Source organism: Podarcis filfolensis, assembly GCF_964270895.1.
Source record: "Podarcis filfolensis genome assembly, chromosome: 9".
NCBI classification, from domain to species: Eukaryota; Metazoa; Chordata; class Lepidosauria; order Squamata; family Lacertidae; genus Podarcis; species Podarcis filfolensis.
The window spans coordinates 32,038,224-32,061,049 of record NC_139610.1 but is presented as its reverse complement, the minus strand read 5'-3'; the positions used below and the strand labels follow the sequence as shown (position 1 = coordinate 32,061,049).

At 40.0% G+C, this 22,826-nt stretch overlaps 1 protein-coding gene across 6 annotated transcripts in view; it reads left to right on the top strand.

Moving 5' to 3' along the window:
- Nucleotides 1-22,826, top strand: part of GALNT7 (polypeptide N-acetylgalactosaminyltransferase 7) — a 50,344-nt gene that overhangs the window by 8,404 nt on the left and 19,114 nt on the right. For 5 of the 6 annotated variants that reach the window (XR_014552148.1, XR_014552149.1, XR_014552150.1 and 2 more), the window contains exon 2: nucleotides 18,314-18,774. Coding sequence is in view for 3 of the 6 variants with exons in the window: in XM_083631187.1 (XP_083487313.1) it covers nucleotides 18,314-18,774 (461 nt within the window). In the remaining 3 variants the exon portion in view is untranslated. Of the gene's footprint in view, nucleotides 1-16,046; nucleotides 16,201-18,313; nucleotides 18,775-22,826 lie in introns of those variants that run through there. The other variant, XM_083631189.1, reaches the window with a different exon arrangement.

Here is a 22,826-nt window from a genome sequence, read left to right as displayed (position 1 = left end):
GAAACCCTGAATGAAACGGTAGCCATCTGTATTTTCTTGCAGGTCCCAATTTTTTTTTGCTTGGACTGCACAATAATTTGGATGCCCCAAACAAGCAGTCAAATACGCTGAAGTGTATCTGGCTGTTGATTTATTTTTTAAAAAGTAAGAACTTGGAATAGTAGATGTGGCTCTTGTTGCAATAGATTTCATATGCAAAGATGAAGCCTGACCAAGAGGAATGGTGAAACAAAGACAAAATGCATTGTGCTTCTTCTGAAGTAGGTAACAAAATGAGGAAAGTAAAAGTGATTATTTAATAATATTACTTAGTATTGATCTATCACTTCCCCTAAAATCCTGCAGTATTTCATGTTCTCCAATTAATCCTTGCAACAGGCCATCATGTCACCATATTAATGCTGGTCTTCTGAAGCCGAGAGATGGTGGCTTGCCTAAGGCCATCCAGCGAGTTCATGGCTGAGGTCAGATTTGAACTAGGTCAGATTTAAATACATTGGTAAAATGATGGGCCACAGCTCATTTCCAGAAGCTTTCCTTTAGAGTAGGCACTCGGTTATTTTATTAAAGTTACTATTTACATTCTATAAACCCATTCTATAAACCCATAGCAAGCAGGCTAAACTCATTCTAATTTTACAGGCTCATCTTAAAGCTTATTTAAAATTTGGTAAAAGAGGACACAGATCCTGTTTTGTGTTAAGAAGCTCTAGCTCAGTTCAGTAAACTTGTGACTTGCAAATGGGCAGCAAAAGTTATTTAATGTATTATCCTTCCACTACTGTACTATGATGCTAGACTATTATGCAAGGCATTGGTTTCATGCAACATCCCTCTCTCTAACAGTAGCAGTCCCTATAGATCAAACTACTGTATTGACATTATAAAGTTTGTTAGACACACAAAATGTGAATTATATTAAGTTTCACGACATTATAAATAAGTTAAAGGTAATATTTTCAAAGGACATTGAGAGCATTTGGAAGAAACAGCAACCTTCTTTTCACTGGATGCTGAGAAAGGTTAAGGAATCCACAGGCACCTTTCTGTTCTTCTGAAGTTGCTGCCAAGTGTCCATTTATAAGCTCTTTAGCACTGTGTTTCAAAATGTCAGAGCAGAGAATGATGAAACTCCCCCTAGAAAGCTTTTCATTTGCTTTTGTGAGATTTGTTTATATGCCCTGTTTCACAATCAGTGAAGAATTCTTATTAAACTTAAAATATTGGTTTGGATATTTTTTTAAAAAACAAAAATTTTGCCTTTTAGAAACAATTGAATGCTAGATAATGCAGAAAGGTAATTCTTTTTTACAGTGAGATTTGAGTAATGCTATGTGGAACATAATGTGTTTTATTTATTCTGTTGTATTACTAGCTTTTTAATGCAGTTTCTGAACAATTCTGCAGCCCCGTCTTTGTATCTGTCTGACTCTGTAGGTATTTCAGTTAGCTGTTGTATATGACCTTGGGCTGTTAATACTGCGTTGTTGGCACCTGTCTCTCGAGATAGAATATGAAGTGGGCCTTTGGGGGTGAAGTTAAAACTGCTACGTTAGCAGCACCAAAGTGACCTCCCCAGGGCGCAAGCCTGGGCAGTGTGTATGGAGGTCCCGGGCTGCCCAGACAATACTGCCCTCTCGGCCTCTTGGATGTGGTCCAAAGGAAAGCAGAGCAATATGTTTGGCACCAGCTTGGCTGCAGGACTTGCTGGAAGGAGGCATACAAGGCACCATCCAACCATCTTAGAGACTCCACTCCAGATTTGTGTAGGGTTTACTTCTTAGGCAAGGCAGCGAGTACGGCTTTTTCCTTGGAGTTTTCTCCCAAAGCCTTTCTCACGGATGAGTATAGCCACAAGGCAGCGGAGATATAGGACCAGAGTTTTCCTTCTGCTAGATGTGCTGTCTTCCCAGGTTGATGAGCCCCATCTGCCCCTTACTTCCCTTTGCACCTTCCTGACTGTTGGACCCACTATTGGTCTCGTTCACTTAGTCCACCAGAGCCTGTCTTTGCATGCAGGGGAAATCCCAAACTCACTGAGGGTTTGAGACCCCTCACCTGGTTTATCCAAACAGTCAAAGCTCTTCCTGGTGGACACAGTTGCATGCTGGCAGTTTCTAGGAACCATAGGTGAGAGCTGAATGCAGGGTGGGAACCAAAGCTGGACAAACTACCCCACCAGAGGCAGTGCCCTCCCCTATACACCTTAGTTAATACTCGGTATAAGAGAATTCCATTCTGTCCTGAAATCCCTGCCTTTGGTGTAGAATGATGAGATATGCTTAATATTTTTTATGTGAGGCAAATAAGTGATCGCCAACCTTCTTCAGCCTGATGCCTTTCAGAAGATTCAGACTGCCGCAGCTTTTCTAGAAAGAGCTGATGGGAGCTAGTCCAAAATGGTTTGGAGCACATCAGGTTGAGAGTGTTGTATAAAAGAGGAAACATTGTGAGGATTTGAGGCTGCAATCCTAAACACAGCATTATGTTGCTCTGTGTTTCTCCTCCGCCCCCACTCAGTCCTTTGACCCTGTTGTAAGATTCAACCATTTAGCCTGGTCAGGTTTTGTACATGGAATGGGGGAGGTGTCGCCATGACTTCCATCTTAGGCAATCGTAGTAATAGTCATTGGTAGACGTGTCCTCTGTAAATGCGAGTGGTTTTCCTCACATCCTCTTTGCAGCGAATTCTGTATATTAAATATGTGCTGCTTGACAGACTTTTTTCTTTTGTCTGTCTTCAGTCTAATGTTATCTGATATTGGGTGACCTTGAACTGCTGTATTCTATCCGCTTTCTCCACCCAATGCATAACTTTATCTATTTTCACTAATTAGGTCTGCCAGGTCCCCAAGTCTGAGCATCTAAACTTGCGCTAAACAAATTACTTGCTGATTATGCATATCATTAATTGTGCATTTTATACCAACATATTTTTTTCTTCCCCCAGCAAGTACCACATAAAGTTGGGAAAGGAGCAATGGAATGATCTTCTTACCAGCCCATTCACGCATAGGACCAGGAAACAGTAGATCTTTATTCTCTGCCCTACCTGCATGTTGCAAGGGGGTGTATCTTTCTTTCCTTGATTCTGCTGCCCCACTAGCTTGTAAATAGCATTAGCTTTTCTCCTCAGTTAATATGGGAAGTTGACGTTTCAAATATTAGAGGGAACTGCTTGTGTTAATCTTGAACCTCCTTTGTAGCTGAGTAAAATCTTATAGTAAAACTTTGATTTTAGTAGTAGAGTTAGAATGACATGTGCACATAGTTTGCGGAAATGAGTCCTAAAAATAAAAATGCTGCTTGAAAGTAAGTCCTGTTGATTTCAACAAGGTTTCATTAATTTCTGAATATGTAAAACATATGCTAAAGATCAGTAAATGGAAGATAATCCAAAGAATCAAAAGATCTTTCTGAGCCCAGTGCACAGTTCACCTCCAGCCTCATCAACCTCAGCAGTTTTGAGTAAGACTCAGCTTGACACCTGTAAAGTGGAAATAAAGGACACTGCACAGTTTTGTTATGATGCTGTAATAAATATGGTGAATCCTGGTAAAATGCACGGCTTAGTTTAAAACTGAGCACTACAAATCATAATATGTGTACATATGATTGTACCCAAAAGTAGAGTCAGTCATGCAGAGCATTGAAACAAAACAAAAAACTGCACTGGAAAGAACCCAGTTTATTAACATCCAGGAGAATGGGATTTGACTCTTATTTGTATACTGAAACAACTGGGAATGTTACCACTTTTATGATAAATGGGCGCTGTAATTTTCAAGCCTGATGTATTTTTAAATAGTCTGAACACTTTGCATTCCCAGGATTGGGAGAAAGAACAGAAATTTCAAAAACTAGAGCAAAAGGCAAATCTAAAATTCAAATACGTGTATAAATAAGAAACCAGAAATGATGCATGCATGCAGGCTGCAGAATATGTGTTAGTGGAATCAGTCCTGCTTTGCAATCTGTTGGAAGGGATTACTCAAATTCCAGCTTGCTGGTTCAAATGTCATAGCAAACTGGTTTGACAAACCATATTTTTTTTTCTATTAAATTGGATGCATGAGAGTGGAGTGGGCATGTTTTCTGGTTCTACAGTACAGACAAGAATGACAAACTTTCAGTCATGTATTTCTCTTAGAAGGCATAAATCTAGGTCAAACTGCATGTGAAGTGTATTAACGTAGAAATTGATTATTTCTTCTGCAATCCTTGAGCATGACTGCACACAGTGTTCTCAGTTGCTTGTTGTCTAGTCTGCCATTCTAACTTTTCATGAAGTTACATAAAGTAGGTTGATTGACTGATTTGAAATCTGAATTCTGTTGTGTGGGCTGTGGAGGGGGGGGTGGAGTCCCATTTTTGCCCTTATCAATATTGCCTTAATTAACTGACTGTTCTCCAGCTCACCACCTCCAACCCCAGTGGTGTAGAGTTATCAAAACATCTTATCGCACATGGAAGATTGTAGAAGGGGTGGTGTATTTTCAGGAGGAGATTGAAACCTGCGCAAGTATTTCTCGCACAAATAGATATTTTAAGTTATGTATTTGAAAACAGGCAGAAAACACATTACTTAATAATAAATTAATCTCCACTGATGGGAGACTGCCCAAGAAACATATGTAGGCTGCATTGAGTTCTGTAGAAGAAAGGCAAGATGTAAATTTACCTACATAATTATGATGCTTCATATATAGTCATTAGTAGTCATCAAAAGTATTCATAGAATCATAAGAGTTAGGGAGACCCTCCTAGGCCATCTCTAATTTAACCCTCTGCTGGATGCAAGAAATTAAGAGTTGAGTATACTCAAGAGATGGCTGTGCAGCCACTGCTTCAAGATCTCCAGTGAAGGAGAGAGAGCCCATCCCCAAGTAATTCAGTCATGAAGACTTCCATGTGGTATGAAATATTTCTGTAAGGATTGGAGAATTTAATACTTATCCAGAAGACCATAAATGTATTTCTGGAAGACGATTTGGGAATTTGATCTGATTCTAATATAGCTGCATTCTATTGTAACCTTATGATTTCACAGACACTTTCTTCTTTCTACCGCCCAACTGCTCTTTCTCTCACCCTTTTCTATTCAAGGTTATCTGTGACCTGTACTGTAAATAATACGCAGGATAAGTAGATCACTTTTGTTACATCATATTTCATATGGGTTGCTATTGCTATCTCAATCTCTTTATGGTACTAAAGTCTGGGAAGCTACATTAGAGTTGGCAGCTGCCTGTGATGTGCAAAACTAGTGGCTTGCAGTTTTATGTCTAAGGTGTCAGGATTCTACTCTGCTCTAAAATCACATGAATTAATTAGTTGAAGGGTAAGCCTTTTGAGCATGTACAACTTTGAAATCTCGCACAACTTGCTTTAGTCTTCGGATGACAAATGGATTGTTATAGGTCACATTCATTAAATATGTGCTCTATGTTCCCCATAATGTTTTCAATAGTACTGCCGAAAGGAAAGCTTAAGATGCAAATTCTAGCAGGTGCCTTAAGAGAGCGGCTGAAAAATGAGCAAAAATAATGTCAGGGCAGTCTTTTGGAGAGATGAGACACAAAATCATACGCCTTTTTTTTTCTTTTTTTGACAGGCAAGTGCTGAAGAGTTGAGTAATAAGCCTCTTCCTTGCAGGCAAATAGATAGTAGCAAGCAATGATATATTTGACTTATTGGCACCAACCAACTCTCCCAAGGCTAGAATCTACAAAACCTCATGAAGTAAGACAGGAAAAGAACAAAGCTTAAGGCTGCAGTCCTGAATACACTTACAAGGGAGCAAGCACAGAGGAACTTATATTGAGTAAACTGCACTGTTTGAGGGGGTTTTTTTAATCTCCTCTACAAATTAATTTGCATGTTCTGTTGGATTACTTGTTAAAGTGTTGTGCAGAGGGTTCCTAGTTTGCTTTCCAGCAAATATGTTTCCCAAGCTTCAGCTTGAAAAAATATATAGCCTGCAAACAACAGGGAACAGACAAGCCTCAACATTTAAATAAAATACCTGCAAATATATTTCTGAGGCGTATGTAAAAAGGAACAGCAATTTGATTGGGGAGGGAGAGCATGATGCAAAGGAAAGCCTGAGTATGAATGAGTGTTTATATTTTGTTAATGCTAGTTTTGCCAACTCGGCATGATGAAAGTGGCTTATTTGTGGAAGAACTGGGATTTTCTGATTCCTGCCTTCAGTTCTGCAATAATACGTCTAACACAGTAAAGAAGTCTCTTCCCACCATGCAGTATAAGCCATTTTGAAGCAGAGAAAGATCTTAAAAACAGCTAAAGCCGTGAAATGCACCAAATAGTCGGTTCCAGGTGGTGGTGGTGGTGGTTGTTATTATTATTATTATTATTATTATTTATTTAGACTTCCGGAGGCGGCGCGACCGGTAATGGCTGCCTTCTCCGAGTAAGGAGAAGGGAGCTCCGCTGTAAACGGGTCGTCCGCTACGGCGAAGCGGAGACCCATTCAGGAAAACCACAGGTGGCAGAAGCCTGTGGTCTCGGGACCCGGCGGGCGCCAGAAGCAGCCCCCAAAACGTTGAAGGGACCCCGTAAGGGGCTCCGGATCGCGGAGGGGGTAGCGGCGCTGTGGGTCGTTGCGCAAACAGCGAAGTGAAGCCGCATTGCTGTTGCCGGTCAGCGCTGTCCTTTCTTCCTGCAACTTTTCTGAACTTTGGAAACTACAACCCGTGAGTAAATTTGGACATTGAAAACTTTCTGAAACTTTTGTCAACTTTCTGAAACTTTTTGAGAACTTTATGAAACTTTTAAAACTTTTTTAAAAAAGTTGAAATCTGGCTGAAAACGGAGTGAGGATAAGCAGGAAGCCCATCTCCCGCTATACTGAACTTTAAGCAAAGAGCAGGAGGAGTGGAGACAAAAAGTTATGCGTTAACTAAATGCTGGCACCCTGTTAAAGCAGTTTTCTGAGTGAAAGACTTTGAGCTATTGACTTTTGCTGGTCATATTCGGGGTGCACTGATATCCCTCTTCTGTGGCACCAGTGGATTATAAAATAAATAAGAATCTCTGGTGCTGGAGCTGCCTGGATGAGCACCAGTTTGCAACTTTGGATACATTGAATTCAGGTTTTGAAACATTCTGAGTTGGAACTGGATACTTTGAAACTGTTGCAGTCAAGGCACTGTAAGAAACACTGTTTTGCTTTAAGTTTTACTCTGCTAAAAATAATACATTGTGGAGGCGATAGACATGGATTTAAATTTATAAGTTTAACTTGGATTTGATCTTTTCCCTGAAGACGTATTAAGCTCCCTCTAGAGGATTTTGGACTTACAGCAGTGACTTTGTTTTACTTTCCCTTTCCCGGCCTTTGTTTGACTATTGCATCTGGGACTCTGCTTTCTCATGGGAACAACTTGGATTGACCTTGGATTACAGATAACTTTGGAATGAGTGGCGCAAGGAGAAGAGGAAGGACTAAACAAACAACTCTAACTTTATCTGCAGCCTCACAGCGTAGATCTTCTGTGCCGGCCTTGCCTTCCACTTTGCCTCCAGACATAGAGGCGGCCTCCCTAATACAGGCAGGGGAGGGTGAGACAGAGGAGCTGCACCTGGGAGATATGGCTTCAGGGACAAGTAGCTCTGTCTTGGAGAAAATTTTGGAGAAACTGGAGGCTCTGGACAAGAAGGCTGATTTGCATACAGCTAAAATTGAACAGAACACAGAAAGCTTGAATAAGCTGACTGGACAAGTTGCACAGAATGCCCAGTCTATTGGAGAATTAAAGGAGGCTGTAGGTGAAAATCGTAAACTGGCTGAAGATACTAGTCAAAGATTGGAAGAACTTGAGAAAGAAGTAAGACCACTCAGCAAACAAGTTGGAGAACATCAGATTTACTTTTTGATGACAGAACTGCGAAACAGGGAGACCAACTTGAGGATACGGTCAATACCAGAGGTGGAAGAAGATAATTTTATTGAATTTCTAACTAAGGAATTTGCCAAGTTTTGGAAGTTAGAGGAAAAAGACTTTAAAATTGTATCTGCTTTCAGGCTTGGCAGAGTCAGAAGGACAGAGAAGCCCAGAGATTGTTTGATAACACTGAGATCAAAGGAGGAAAGGGACAAGATTTTGGGCCTGCACTACGAAAAGTCACTAGACATTTTGGGCAAGAGAATTGAAATCTACAAGGACATTCCTAAGCAGTTGCTGGACCTTAGATCTAACTACACGGAATTGGCAAGACTGTTGAGAAGCAACGCAATTATCTTCAGGTGGGAGTTTCCACAAGGATTATCCTTTACCTACAGAGGGAGAAAGATCAAAATCAAAACAGTGGAAGATAGAGACAAGTTTTTGGGAGCACACGGAGAAGACCTCCACAAAGGACTTGGATTGCCAGCGCCAGAACTTCCAGGGGAGCCCGCCCCCTCGGATCCTCAAGGACCGGAGAACAAGGTACCACCCCAGAAAGAATAACCAGACCTATCCAGGATGTCTCTGCAGCTTTTGAGTTGGAACATAAATGGCTGTAACAGTCCCGAAAAAAGGTCTAAAATTTTTCATATTTTAAAAAAGGAACAATTGGACATTATATGCTTACAAGAAACACATGTGATTAGGCTCCATAGAAAGGTGTTAATAAATAAAAGGCTTGGTCAAGAATTTATATCATCGGATACAGTTAAAAAGAGAGGTGTAGTGATCTATGCAAAAGAGAGCCTTTCACCAAAATTTCTCTTTAAAGATGAAAGTGGAAGAATCCTCGCAATAGAAGTACAGTATCAAGGAGAAAAAATTTTGATATTAGGAATTTATGCTCCAAATGAAGGAAAATCGGATTTTTATAAGAAGTTGCACGAGATCATGCTGGATTATCTGGATTACAACAACGTCATCATGATGGGGGACATGAACGGGGTCGTATCAACAAATATGGATAAGTCACAGAACCAGAACATTACTAAAGAGGGAAGACTACCTAAGACCTTTTTTGAAATGACTGACAATATGGACTGGGTTGACATCTGGAGAGTTAGAAACCCCCTGGGAAGAGAAGGAACATTCTTTTCTGAAGCTCAACTGACTTGGACACGAATCGACCAAATATGGATAACTAGAAGTCTGGCACCTAAGGTGAGGAAGGTGGAAATCTGCCCCAAAACATGCTCCGACCATAACGCCCTGAGAATGGATATGACATTGATCCCAATCGGCTCCTTTAGATGGAAGATGAATGATGGCCTGTTTAGAGATCAAAGAATTGTAAAGAAGGCCCAAAAAACCTTAAAGGACTATTTTGAGATTAATTTGAACACTACGGTGGAAAAAAGAACTATCTGGGATGCAAGTAAAGCTGTGATGAGAGGGTTCTTGATTCAACAGAATTCCTTAAAGAAAAGACTGCAAAATGAAAAGAAAGATAAAATTCTGGAAAGTATCAAAGAGTTGGAGAAGAAGTTAAGATCTAACCCGAAGTCCCAACCGATTCTGAGAGAAATCAAACTTTATCAGGCGCAATATTCCAAGCTGATAAATCAGGAAATAGAATGGAAGATTAAAACAATGAAACAAAAAACTTTTGAATCGGCAAATAAATGTGGGAAACTGCTAGCTTGGCAGTTGAAAAGGAGACAAAGATTAAATACAGTAACAAACTTAGAGGTTGAAGGAAGGAACATTCAGAACCCGGGAGAGATTAGAAAGTGCTTCCAGAGGTATTTTAAAAAGTTATATACTCAAGGGCCACAAGATGAAATAGAGATTACACAATTTTTGGAGAGAAATGGATTAGCAAAGCTGTCAGAAGAAAATAGAACAATTTTAAATGGCAAAATAACACGACAAGAGATTGAACAGGCCATCCTGAGTCTGAAACAGGGCAAATCACCAGGGCCAGATGGACTGACCTCTAACTACTATAAGACATTGAAGGATTATTTGATACAACCTTTGTTGGAGGTCAGTAATGAAATAATGGAGGGGAAGAAGGCGCCTGAATCGTGGAAAGAAGCATTTATCACATTGATTCCAAAGTCAGAAACTGAAAAGACACAACTCAAGAATTACCGTCCCATCTCCCTTTTAAATGTGGATTACAAAATATTTGCAGATGTTTTGGCACGAAGATTTAAGAAAGTTTTAAGTGAGATAATCCATAAAGACCAGGCAGGCTTTCTCCCGGGCAGACATATGTTTACTAACACAAGGAACATCATAGACATATTGGAACTTTTACAAACAAACATAAACACTAAAGCAGTTTTAATTTTTATAGACGCGGAGAAAGCCTTTGACAACATTTCTTGGAAATTTATGAAGGGGAATTTAAAAGAAATGGGAGTGGGACGGGGGTTTGAGAACGGGATTGAGGCAATATATTCAGAACAAAAGGCTAAACTGATAGTTAACAATGTGGTTACAGAAGAGTTTAAAATTGAAAAAGGTACACGACAAGGCTGCCCGATTTCCCCATTACTGTTTATTTCGGTTCTGGAAGTGCTCCTGAATATGATTAGGGGGGACCGGTTGGTGGAAGGGATTCAGGTCGGAGCGAAACAATATAAACTTAAAGCTTTTGCAGATGACCTAGTTCTGACATTACAGGAGCCGGAGTCTAGTTTGAAAAGAGTACTACAACTGATTCAAAACTTTGGTCGAGTGGCAGGATTTAAGTTAAATAAGCAAAAAACTAAAGTTTTGGGGAAAAACATGACAGATATTGAGTTGGAACAGCTTCAGAAAGAGACAGAACTAAATGTGGTTAAAAAAGTTAAATACCTAGGGGTAAACATAACAGCAAAAAATCTGAGTTTATTTAAAGATAATTATGAAAAATGTTGGTCAGAGATTAAGAGAGACTTGGATAGTTGGTCAAGACTAAAACTTTCTTTGTTAGGCCGAATAGCTGCCATCAAGATGAATGTATTGCCAAAAATGTTATTTTTGTTTCAGACACTGCAGATTGTAGACAAGACAGAGTGCTTCCGGAAGTGGCAGAAAGATATTTCTAAATTTGTCTGGCAGGGCAAAAAGCCCAGAATCAAATTTAAAATATTAACAGATGCGAAAGAAAGAGGGGGCTTTGCCCTGCCAGATTTAAAGTTGTATTATGAAGCTGCAGCTTTCTGCTGGTTAAAAGATTGGTTACTTCTTGAAGATACGGATGTCTTGGATTTGGAAGGTTTTAATAATGCGTTTGGATGGCATGCATATTTATGGTATGATAAAGCTAAGATAAATAAGGCCTTCAAGAACCATATTGTCAGAAAATCAGTTTTTAATGTCTGGACAAAATATAAAGACTTACTGGAGAATAAAACTCCGAGGTGGCTGTCGCCCCTGGAGGCTAAGGCTCGGAAAAGAGCCAATATGGAGGCCAACTGGCCAAAATATTGGGAGATAATAGAAAAGGATGGTGACAACTGGAAATTGCAGAGTTTAGAAAAGATGAGAGACAAAGTGCGAGACTGGTTACACTATGCTCAGATTAAAGAAGTGTTTAAAAATGACAAAAAGTTAGGATTCCAAGTGGAAAAGTCAAAGTTAGAAACTGAACTGTTAGAACCTAAGACTAAGGTACTTTCAAGAATGTATAACTTGCTGCTGAAATGGAACACACATGACGAAATGGTAAAATCAACAATGATAAAATGGGCGCAGGATATTGGGTATAATATTATGTTTGAAGATTGGGAAAGGTTGTGGACCTCTGGGCTGAACTTCACTGCATGTAATGCGTTGAAGGAAAATGTGATGAAAATGATGTATAGATGGTACATGACCCCTGTTAAACTGGCTAAAATATACCATTCGTCTGATAGCAAATGTTGGAAATGTAAGGAAAATGAAGGAACATTTTTTCACCTCTGGTGGACCTGCCCTAGAGTGAAGGCCTTTTGGGAGAAGATATATAATGAATTAAAAAAGGTGTTTAAATACACCTTTACTAAGAAATCAGAGGCCTTTCTCCTGGGTATTGTCGGCCAGAGTGTGTTAAAAGAGGACAGAACATTCTTTTTGTACGCAACAACAGCAGCAAGAATATTAATTGCCAAGAATTGGAAAACTCAGGAGCTACCCACTGTGGAAGAATGGCAGATGCAACTGATGGACTATATGCAATTAGCCGAGATGACCGGCAGAATTCGAGACCAGGGAGAAGAAAGGATGGAAGAAGACTGGAGGAAATTTAAGATTTATTTACAAAAATATTGTAACTTGGCTGAGTGCTGAATCGGATGCCAGTGCAGACAATTGTCTACCATTAAATTAGATTTAAGGCTGAATTATATGTCAAACCAAATTAAGATTATTAATTAAGATGAGTTAAATGATAATTTGTTTGAAATTAATTTAATAATGATGTAAGTGTATGCGGGAGGTGTGGGGGAGTCCCATGTAACAATTGAGAGATGTTAAATGGACAATGATAAGTGCTTATCTAATATATGCTTTATTTGAAAACTTTAATAAATATATTATAAAAAAAAAAAATATTATTATTATTTATTTAGTTAAACCCCGCCCATCTGGCTGGGTCTCCTCAGCCACTTTGGATGGCTTCCAACAAAATATTAAATTTCATAAAATTTATTTCATAAAATTTTTACACCACTTGATTATTTAAGAAAACCATAAAACCAAGAAAAACCCACAACTATACTATGCAACATGCAAAAGTTATAACTCTAAAACAGATTAAAATTGCCTCAACTTTCTAAGCATCTGGGTAGGCTTGTCTAAGCAAGAATGTTTTTAGCACTGAAAAGAGTACAGTGAAGGCGCCTGCTAGATCTCAACAGTCAGGGAGTTCCAAAGTGTAGGCGCTGTTCTGTTCTTATATGCTGTTGTATTCTGACAAGGCCTTACTCCTGTCAGCAGTCATGCTTCCAAATCAAGCACAGGGGAAGCCCCACATAGAGCACATTGCAGCAATCCAATCTTGAAGTAACCAACACATGAACTACTGTGGCAAGGCTTTCCCGGTTAAAGAATGACTGTATCTGTCCACCAGTTGCAGTTGGTAAAAGGCACTTCTAGCTACTGAGCCTCCAGTGACAACCTCCTTGACTTATGTGAGTGACCCAGTATAACTGGTAATATATCTACACTGGCACAATGATCTTTCTACCCATTTAATTGCTGGCAATGCAGATATTACAATCAACTTGGTTAAAATCTGTTTTCCTAATCTCGCATGGTAGTTACTTCTGCCCAGTAAAATAGCTTGCTGGCCAGTGCCTCCCATATTCAGAGCCTTTATTTCAGAACGAATGCTTTGATGTGCATGTCTAAAGATGTTTCCTTTACATCTTTACGTGTTAGATTATTCAAAATGGCTCTGCGTATTTTAATTACTTACTGTATGCTCTACCATGTTGCTGTCTGTATATCAAACAGCAACAGCTCTTGTGAAGAAACTAATACTCATCCATTAAGATTTATGATGATTCTATTTTTTTCCTGTATTGCTACTTCAGAAGTGTAACAGAGAGGCTTCTGTGAAGCACTTCCCTCAGCTGAGATAAGAATGAAATACATTACATGAAGTTATTTTCTTTTACAAATTTGTAAGAACTCAGTTCTCACTTGGACAGTCTTGGGAATCATCATAAGCCTGGGAATCAAACCAGTCAAACAAACAAGTGATTTATGATTCATTGTTCTTCCTGATGAGTGTGCTAATGTTAATGTAAAATTATTCCAGCCCAAGTTATTAAATACTGTAGCTCAGTATCATATCAAGCAAAAGTGAAATTGTACTCTTATAAATTAAAAATCTTAACAAGAACATCAAAGGTATAAAAGCTTTTCCTGTGATCACAAGGGAATGTATAGATGGTTTTTGTATTTCTAATTCATAGGATCCAGGCAGCTGTGCCTATGATTTCAACACAAGTCTTTACTGGGAGATTTGGCTGGCCTGTGTGGAGGATGGCAAAATATACTGGCTTGTCTACATTGCTGCCTGCACCAATTTTAATTTTGTCGTTTTGCATTCATATTTTATCCAGGCATTGTCTTTGGGAATGTTTTACCATTCATATTTTAAGTCTGTGATAATTCAACTTGGTCATTCCTTTATTTAAAAATTTACGCCCTGCTTTTAAAAAAATTAACTCCAAAACAGCTTCAGAAAAAACTGTGAAATGCATAAAATAGCAGGGTGCCCCAAGGAATATGGATTATGCAGAACTCATTCTCCCCAGCAAGGAGGTAAAATGTTGGGGCAGATCGGGGAATGCTTTGGATCTGCTGGATCCCAAGCCCTCCTGTTCTTTTGGCATGCCTCCAGCGTTGAAGGATTTTCCTTCTTCCCATTGGAACGGGGGAATTATTATTATCATTAATATTTTAAGAAAAGGAAATGCAGTCCCCCTTCCCCCAGATTGACAATTCATCTGAAGTGGCCTCTCTTGACATGATAGGATTGCTCTGTACATTAAATGCTATGAAAGTTTTATGCTATAAGTGAAATTCCCACTATTGCAGTTGTGTGTGCTGAGTAGATTTTCTTATATATCTGTTGATTCTGGTCATATTGTTCCGCATTCTTGCCATACCTTGGTTGTCTCTTATTTTTATATTTTTGATGAGTTGAGAGCTATATCATAACCTCTGGAGTTGTCATGAAATTCAGCAGCTAACTATGTAAGGAGCAGTAACATTATGTTCTTAGCTTTAAGACAACTAGTGAAAATTATTGTTATTGATTGATTGATTGATTAGTTAGTATACTGCAGGCATAGACAAACTCGGCCCTCCAGATGTTTTGGGACTACAACTTCCATCATCCCTGACCACTGGTCCTGTTAGTTAGGGATGATAGGAGTTGTAGTCCCAAAACTTCTGGAGGGCCGAGTTTGCCTATGCCTGGTATACTGGCTTCCATCTGTAGATCTCAGGGCAATTCACAACATAAAAATACAAGATCAAAAAGCACAAAATACACAATAAAAACAAACCAATAACCCCCTCCAAATTCCTTTTGTTGAATAGATAAACATTCCCAGATACAATCTAGATACCTTTGTTTATGTTACCACACTGTTTGTGCTGCAGTTAATGAAATCTGAAAGTACAAACTGGCCCACATAGTATCGGTATCTTTATTATCCATCACTGATTGAAATGCAGATTGTAATATGCTGTGTGAATGAAAAAAAGACAACTGCTATCTTTTCAGTTTGGGGTGGTAAAAAAATCAAGAATGTACATGGGCCAACATTCTAGTCCTTATTTTACTGCGGTTTGAAAGGTTTGGTTTAGGAAGAAGTAACTTGATCAGTATTCAGTTGTATATTAGCTTGCATAACATAGCATGTTAGAATATGGCATCTTTCTTGCATTTTCATGAATGATAGGCTGTGTTCAGTCTCTTGTATCCAAGGCAATATACCTCTGAACACCAGTTTCTGAGAATCACAAGTAGGGAGAGTGCTATTGCTATCAGGTGTTGCTTGCAGGCTTGCCATAGGCATATATGGTTGACCACAATGAAAACAAGATACTAGATTAGACTGGCCCTTTGTCTGATCGAGCAAAGCTTTATTCAGTTCTTTTAATCTAAAGTATCTTACACATTGATCCTCACAATTCCTACCATAGAGGTTGCCCAGCTAAACAAGTGTCAAAGGGCATCAAAAGATTGGATGTGACATTTATTCTGTGATTGAAGGGATATGGCTAAGAACAGCGAGATGGAGGGGAAAGGGAAGGATGGTGGAGTTTTCTGTTAAGTTTTTTTACTGTGTTCTGAACTTTTGAAAAAAGTCATTTTTAATTATGAAGGTGCTGGAGCAAACAATAATGACTCTTGGGGACTCACCATTTTGGGGTTTTGGACAGAGTGCGCCGCGAATCCTCTCAATATGGCATGCTTTATTTCCTTTATTCAGGAAATAATACTGAGAGCCAGTGTGGTGTAGTGGTTAAGAGCAGTAGACGTTCTGCTCCGGGTTCACGTCTCCGCTCCTCCACATGCAGCTGCTGGGTGGCCTTGGGCTAGTCACACTTCTTTGAAGTCTCTCAGCCCCACTCACCTCACAGAGTGTTTGTTGTGGGGGAGGAAGGGAAAGGAGATTGTTAGCCGCTTTGAGACTCCTTCAGGTAGTGATAAAGCGGGATATCAAATCTAAACTCTTCTTCTTTATCTAGTACACAATAGCCTCATGTAGGCTGGTCTCTCCGAAGCCACTCAAAGGTGCAGATTCTGTTAATCTTAGTTCTGTTCTTCATGCTCACTTCCATTGTGTTGTGGAAATGTCTCATACTGAGTGAGTTTTAAAATACCTTCTCTCAATGGTTTCAGTGCTTTACCTCTGTCCTCAGACAGTTCTTTTTTGATTAGAGCAACTAAAGCTGCTGTGTCAAATGAAGTTTGTGGCCTCCCTGTTGTTTTTTACTGCATTGAGCCCTGGCAGCCATTTTGGAAATGGCTCTGGCCTGCTTGGGATTCCCTGATGATCTGAGCCAGAAGTGAAAATCAGTCATCCAGAGTGCTGGTTTGTGATTCTCTGATTCTGCAGCTCATAGCCCACTTGGAACTGTTAAAAGTGTGAACAAGACTTCATTTTGGAGCAAGCTTAGCTATTTTTGATTTTGGGAAGGAAGGAGCAGCAGATGGAAACACAATATTGCCTCGGTGATGTAGCCACCCCCTTGACTGTTTGAATTTTAGTTGCAGAGATTGCATTGGCAGTGTAGATCATTTTAATCAGGTGTGTGAGAAACACTTCACCAACTGCAGTTTTCTATTTTCAAGTGACATGGCCGAAATGATTAGTAAACAGTAGTGACATCTTCATTCTTAGTAATGTGTTAACCTCCCTTGAAAACCAACTGTAGTTTCTCCTTCTCAGCTGTTCATCAGACACTGCCTTGCGTGTTATTTTTCATTTTCAGTAGTAGTTCTGGCTTGTGGGAAAGTGTGATAACTCAGCATCATATGTTGCTGCCCCCCAATGTTCAAAATCATTAGCGAGATATTCAAGTTTTCATAACTTCCAGTTTAAGAATTTTTGTCTTTGATTCAGAACCAAAAATCTTTTTAAAGGCATCTTTTTATTTATGTATTTTTTTTCTTTTAAGGAAATAGAGCTTTTCAGGGCTCCAGATCATATTTGGCTTCATAAGTCTTAAATTTTCCATCTACTGCTCGTGCTATATGATGTCCTCCTGATGCCTCTCTTGTTCACAGACATGTTGTAAAATTTGTGTGTGTTGATGATGTGTGTGGACTTTGCTTATCACAAAAGTTGCAAATCATAATCTTCACACAGTTAATTTATGGAATTTGGTACCCACCTTTTGTAGTGTGCCCTTTTTTATGTGTAATATTTAATTATGTTGTTTTTAACGTATTTTTAGTACAGTGCTTTCATATTTTATAATGGACAAAGGTAGGGTTAGATGGAAGGCCACATGGTGAGCAAAGAGTGAGGAGGAGGATCAGTTCCATACCTTAACAGTGGGAAAAGTCTCATAGATTTAGAATAAATTGTTACTGTCTCTAAAGGGGGATACAACTCTGTCAATACTGTCAAATGTCCACATATAAATCAGAAATTCAACCTTTTTATATGTAAGTACTAGCCAGCAAGACTCAAATGTAACAGTATTAGCAGCTGCACAGGTGGGTTTCATATATTGACATTTGTTTTTAACCTTACATTTACAGATACAGTGGTACCTCGGGTTACATGTGTGGTGTAGTGGTTAAGAGTGGTAGTCTCGTAATCTGGGGAACCGGGTTCGCGGCTCCGCTCCTCCACATGCAGCTGCTGGGTGACCTTGGGCTAGTCACACTTGTCTGAAGTCTCTCAGCCCCACTCACCTCACAGAGTGTTTGTTGTGGGGGAGGAAGGAAAAGGAGAAGGTTAGCCGCTTTGAGACTCCTTAAAGGGAGTGAAAGGCGGGATATCAAATCCAAACTCTTCTTCTTCTTCTTCTACATACGCTTCAGGTTACAGACTCCGCTAACCAAGAATTAGTACCTCGGGTTAAGAACTTAAGAACAGAAATCGTGCTCTGGCAGCACGGCGCAGCAGGAGGCCCCATGAGCTAAAGTGGTGCTTCAGGTTAAGAACAGTTTCAGGTTAAAAACGGACCTCCGGAACGAATTAAGTACTTAACCCGAGGTACCACTGTAAATTTATTAAACGTATCGAGTTGCCTGAAGAATATGTTGATTTGAACAAATTCCACAGAGATTAGAGTTACAGAATTGTTAGTGAAAGGGGCATGGAAAGCTGAAGTTGGGCTAGCAGCTCTTCCAGTTTCTTTGTTTTATAATTTTTTCTCTCCCTCTTATGTAGGATAACAAGGAAAACAGCAATCTTTTGCCAAACAATGGAGACCATGTCCTGGTTCCTGGAAATGACAAATTCAAGCCTGTGTTACCCTGGCCTCACGTCGAAGGTGTGGAAGTAGACTTGGAATCAATTCGGCGGAGGAATAAGGCCAAAAATGAAGGGAATCCTCTTGGTGGCAATAATGATCAGCAGAACATCATGCAGCGACAGTATCTCACATTTAAGCCACAGACACTGATCTACCGTGATCCCGTATTACGACCTGGAATTCTTGGTAATTTTGAACCCAAAGAACCTGAGCCTCATGGAGTTGTCGGTGGTCCTGGTGAGGAAGCCAAGCCATATGTTTTAGGACCAGAGTATAAAGAATCTGTTCAAAGCAGCATTAAGGAGTTTGGGTTTAACATGGTAGCAAGTGATATGATCTCACTAGATCGAAGCATTAATGACTTGCGTCAAGAAGAGTAAGTACCTGATCTGCCTCTTCTTTCCCCCTCTTTTAATTGTGTTTTTGTTATGTGATCTGTACGCTATGACAATCATCTTATATGAATATATATTAGCAATAGTAAAGGAAAACAATTCAGCACTTCTTTTTAAAATGAGCTTTCCTTTTTCTTTTTAGCAGAGATGTAATCATGTGCATAACACTCCTACTGAAATTAGCGGAACTTTAAAAATGCATAACTATAGCTTGGTTAGTTCCCAGAAGTATTCTAGCAGGCATTCAGATAATGAGTAATAAATTACAGTTGCTTAAACCTTGATCACATTTGATAAGAAATAATTTTTCTGTGGTGGGTAGATAGGATTTAGCCTGATATTCAAAAGTCTTGTGCAATTTTCCTACCCCCTTTGATCTGCTGGGTCTTTGATATATGACCCTTAACTCTCCAATAAGGCATGATGCCATTTTCAGATGACCGTATTGCCTTCATCTGAACCAATGTGTTAGCTGTTGCAACTCAGCTGTTTGTCTGAGGCAGGCTTTCCACTATGTGATCTGTGAACAGAACTCACCAGCTTGTACTTCTGCTTGTTTTTGTTCTTTGCATTTACTGTCTGTTACAGAATGTGTTCTTTCTGAGTGAATTCAGGGGAGAACAGTACAATGGCTCCTTTTAACAGTTATGAAAAACATTCTTCCCTCCATGTTTCTGTGGTAACTACTAAAATGTAATTGTGTTGTGCAAAGATTTTGTACAGAGTTCTCATTTTGTGTTCTCTGTGTGCGAGTGTTTGATGTAAACCATCAGGTTTCCCCCACTTTCTCTTACCATCAGTAACTTAAGAGCCTTAGAATTGGAGTTCTTTGCTTCTCTACCCTTAAAATGCATAAAACCTAAGAGAGACAGGGGTTTGTTGACAAGGGGAGAAAGGAGAGAAAACCCTATCCTCAGAAGATGTGATTTCCATATCACTTTTACTGTGCATAATTGTCTGTGAGAATTCTGTGCCCTCTATATCTTATTTCTGTCATTACTTTAGAACTTTTTGGAAGTAATAAGATCGAAGGATCAGTACATTTTCATGATCAGTTTCTTTGACTACATAAAAGGTGCTTATGATGTTGGCATTAATGTGATTTGATTGTGGTATCAATAAGGTGTTTTTTCCCCTGTAGATAGCATGATCTTGGCTTTACATCTAGATGGGTTGATTAAAGCAACCTTTGTTGCCTCTGCCGAAATATCTTACAATACCTTTGTACTCTATTCTCAGTCAATTTTCTTTGCAGGTACAATCCTTTTCAGCAGTGTGTTTTGTATATCTATGAAGCACAGGTGGTGAATATTATTTATTCCATATCAGAACTGTCCCACTGCTTCTAATTCTAACAATGCTGCAGACCCTGAAGCACATTTGATGATTAAATAAGCAAGCAAGACCATGGCAGCTGTTCCTGAAATATTTGGCTGATTTCCCAAGCATATGGGCTTTCCCCCCTTTGAAATAACATGGCAAACATTTTATGGAGCTCAGGTAACATGAGAAACATGATTTGCTGAGGAAAACAGTCCTCTAATGCGAGAAGAAGTTGAGAACCCTTTCATTTCTTGCAAAGTCCATTTTGAGAAACCTGTTAGAAGCAGCCGACTTGATCCAGTCAGCCCATGGTTCCAACTAGCCTAGTGTAAAAGGGAAAGGGAAAGGTACCCCTGACCATTAGGTCCAGTCATGGATGACTCTGGAGTTGCAGCGCTCATCTTGCTCTATAGGCCGAGGGAGCCGGCATTTGTCTGCAGACAGCTTCCAGGTCATGTGGCCAGCATGACTAAGCTACTTCTGGCAAACCAGAGCAGCGCACGGAAACGCCGTTTACCTTCCCGCTGGAGCGGTACCTATTTATCTACTTGCACTTGACATGCTTTCGAACTGCTAGGTGGGCAGGAGCTGGGGCCAAACAACGGGAGCTCATCCTGTTACAGGGATTTGAACCGCCGACCTTCTAATCAGCAAGCCCTAGGCTCTGTGGTTTAGACCACAACGCCACCTGCGTCACCCTAGCCCTAGTGTAGCTTTCTATAATTAGGAGCAGCTCTCAGGTAGAGAGAGACGTATTGTAGCTCTGCTACCTAAGGTACTAATAAACTTGAGATGACGGGATTGAAGCTGACACCTCATATACACACACTTCATGTGTTCTGAAACATAGCATTGACACTTCCCCATTGAAATAATAGTAAACGCTGTATAGAGGAGCATGCTCAGATATGTGTGACTTGATCTACTTCAGGATTATGTGCAAACGTGGTGTCCTCTCACTTTTGGGGGCAGGTTAAACTGGTTAATTCGGGGTAATGCTATAGCTCAGTGATAAAGTACATACTTTGCAAATGAAGTTCCTGTTTCGATCCCAGTTATCTCTGTCTAGGACTGGAAAAGACTCACTCTAGCTAAGGCTGAAACCCTGGACAGTCATTGTCAAGTGTATAGACCAGATGTGGGGGAATCTCAGGCTCAAGCATCAAATGCAACCAGAACTTTCTTTCTCGCCCTCGGGACTCTTCCCAGGCCACATGCCCCCTCTTCAGTCCTAATCTACACCCTTCTTAAGTACTCTTACATTATAGGAATGTGTCCTTGTACTGTGATGTCTCTTGGTTGCCTTTAGGGAAGATGAAGAGATGTCTGCTTTGCACATGAGTACGTAGAAACCTCTGAATTTTGTGTGGCTGGATACTGCCTGCAGAAATAGTCACATCCATTGTCCCACTTTTGCCTCTGACCATGCCCCCCCTGCCCCCATCATATGGTCCCCAGTAGTTGCTTATGAGGGAAAGCGGTTGTCAGGCTGAAAAACGTTTCCCATTTCTAATGCTAGGTAGCCTAATTGTCTAAATCCGCACAAGACAGCTTCCTATACTTACAAACTTAATTTTGACATATCAAAAATGTTTTGTTGGGTGCACTATTTTGTATTGGTGGGGCAGCGAAGGGTTCCAGGCTACAGGTCTTATTCAACTAAGCTTTAGGACTATTTAAATCATGATTAAGTTAATTTCAATAGCTCTCCTCCGAGTAGGGACGCGGGTGGCGCTGTGGGTTAAACCACAGAGCCTAGGACTTGCTGATCAGAAGGTCGGCGGTTCAAATCCCCGCCACGAGGTGAGCTCCCGTTGCTTGGTCCCTGCTCCTGCCAACCTAGCAGTTCGAAACAACATCAAAGTGCAAGTAGATAAATAGGTACCGCTCTGGCGGGAAGATAAACAGCGTTTCCGTGCACTGCTCTGGTTCGCCAGAAGTGGCTTAGTCATACTGGCCACATGACCCGGAAGTTGTACGCCGGCTCCCTTGGCCAATAAAGCGAGATGAGCGCCGCAACTCCAGAGTCGGTCACGACTGGACCTAATGGTCAGGGGTCCCTTTACCTACTCTGAGTAAAACTGGTTGAATACCATCCAATGCTAGCTGTAGTTTTAGAGGCTTGCTAGGCTAGGATCAGCTATGATTCGTACCATTATATGTGTGGTGAGAGACTGATTGAAGCTTTCTTATGGTATCTTAACGTGACCTATATAACAAAATGAAAGAGGTATCTGGTGTGCAGATGTTCTCATCTTCTCAGAGTTGCAAAACAGCAACAACAACTACAACACAGATGCTGTATGGAGACAGGAATATCTGATAATGTCTTTGCTCTGGCAGCTATAAAGATAAGAGCTAAAGTGCTGCTAAATCGGCAGCTTTGCGATATCAAGTAGAAGTACAAAAAAAATCAAGCAGAAGCACTAGGTGGCAGGATGCATTTAGCTTTAAAGCAAAACACAGTTTTAAAATGTATCTTATATATATGAAGGCTTCTTTGTTTGCAATTAGAATCACTGTCCTTCCTCTTCATACAACTTAAATAATTAGTAATACTGTACAAGATATAGTGGAAGTGCTTTGAGAATTTTCTCTACTGACCAATAACGTTTAATATCTTTTCTGAAGCTTGAACCCAATCCAAAACACAAAATGGGGTCTATCTTCAGAAAAGCTTTTCTGAGTCCTTTAGTACCTGGCAGTAAAT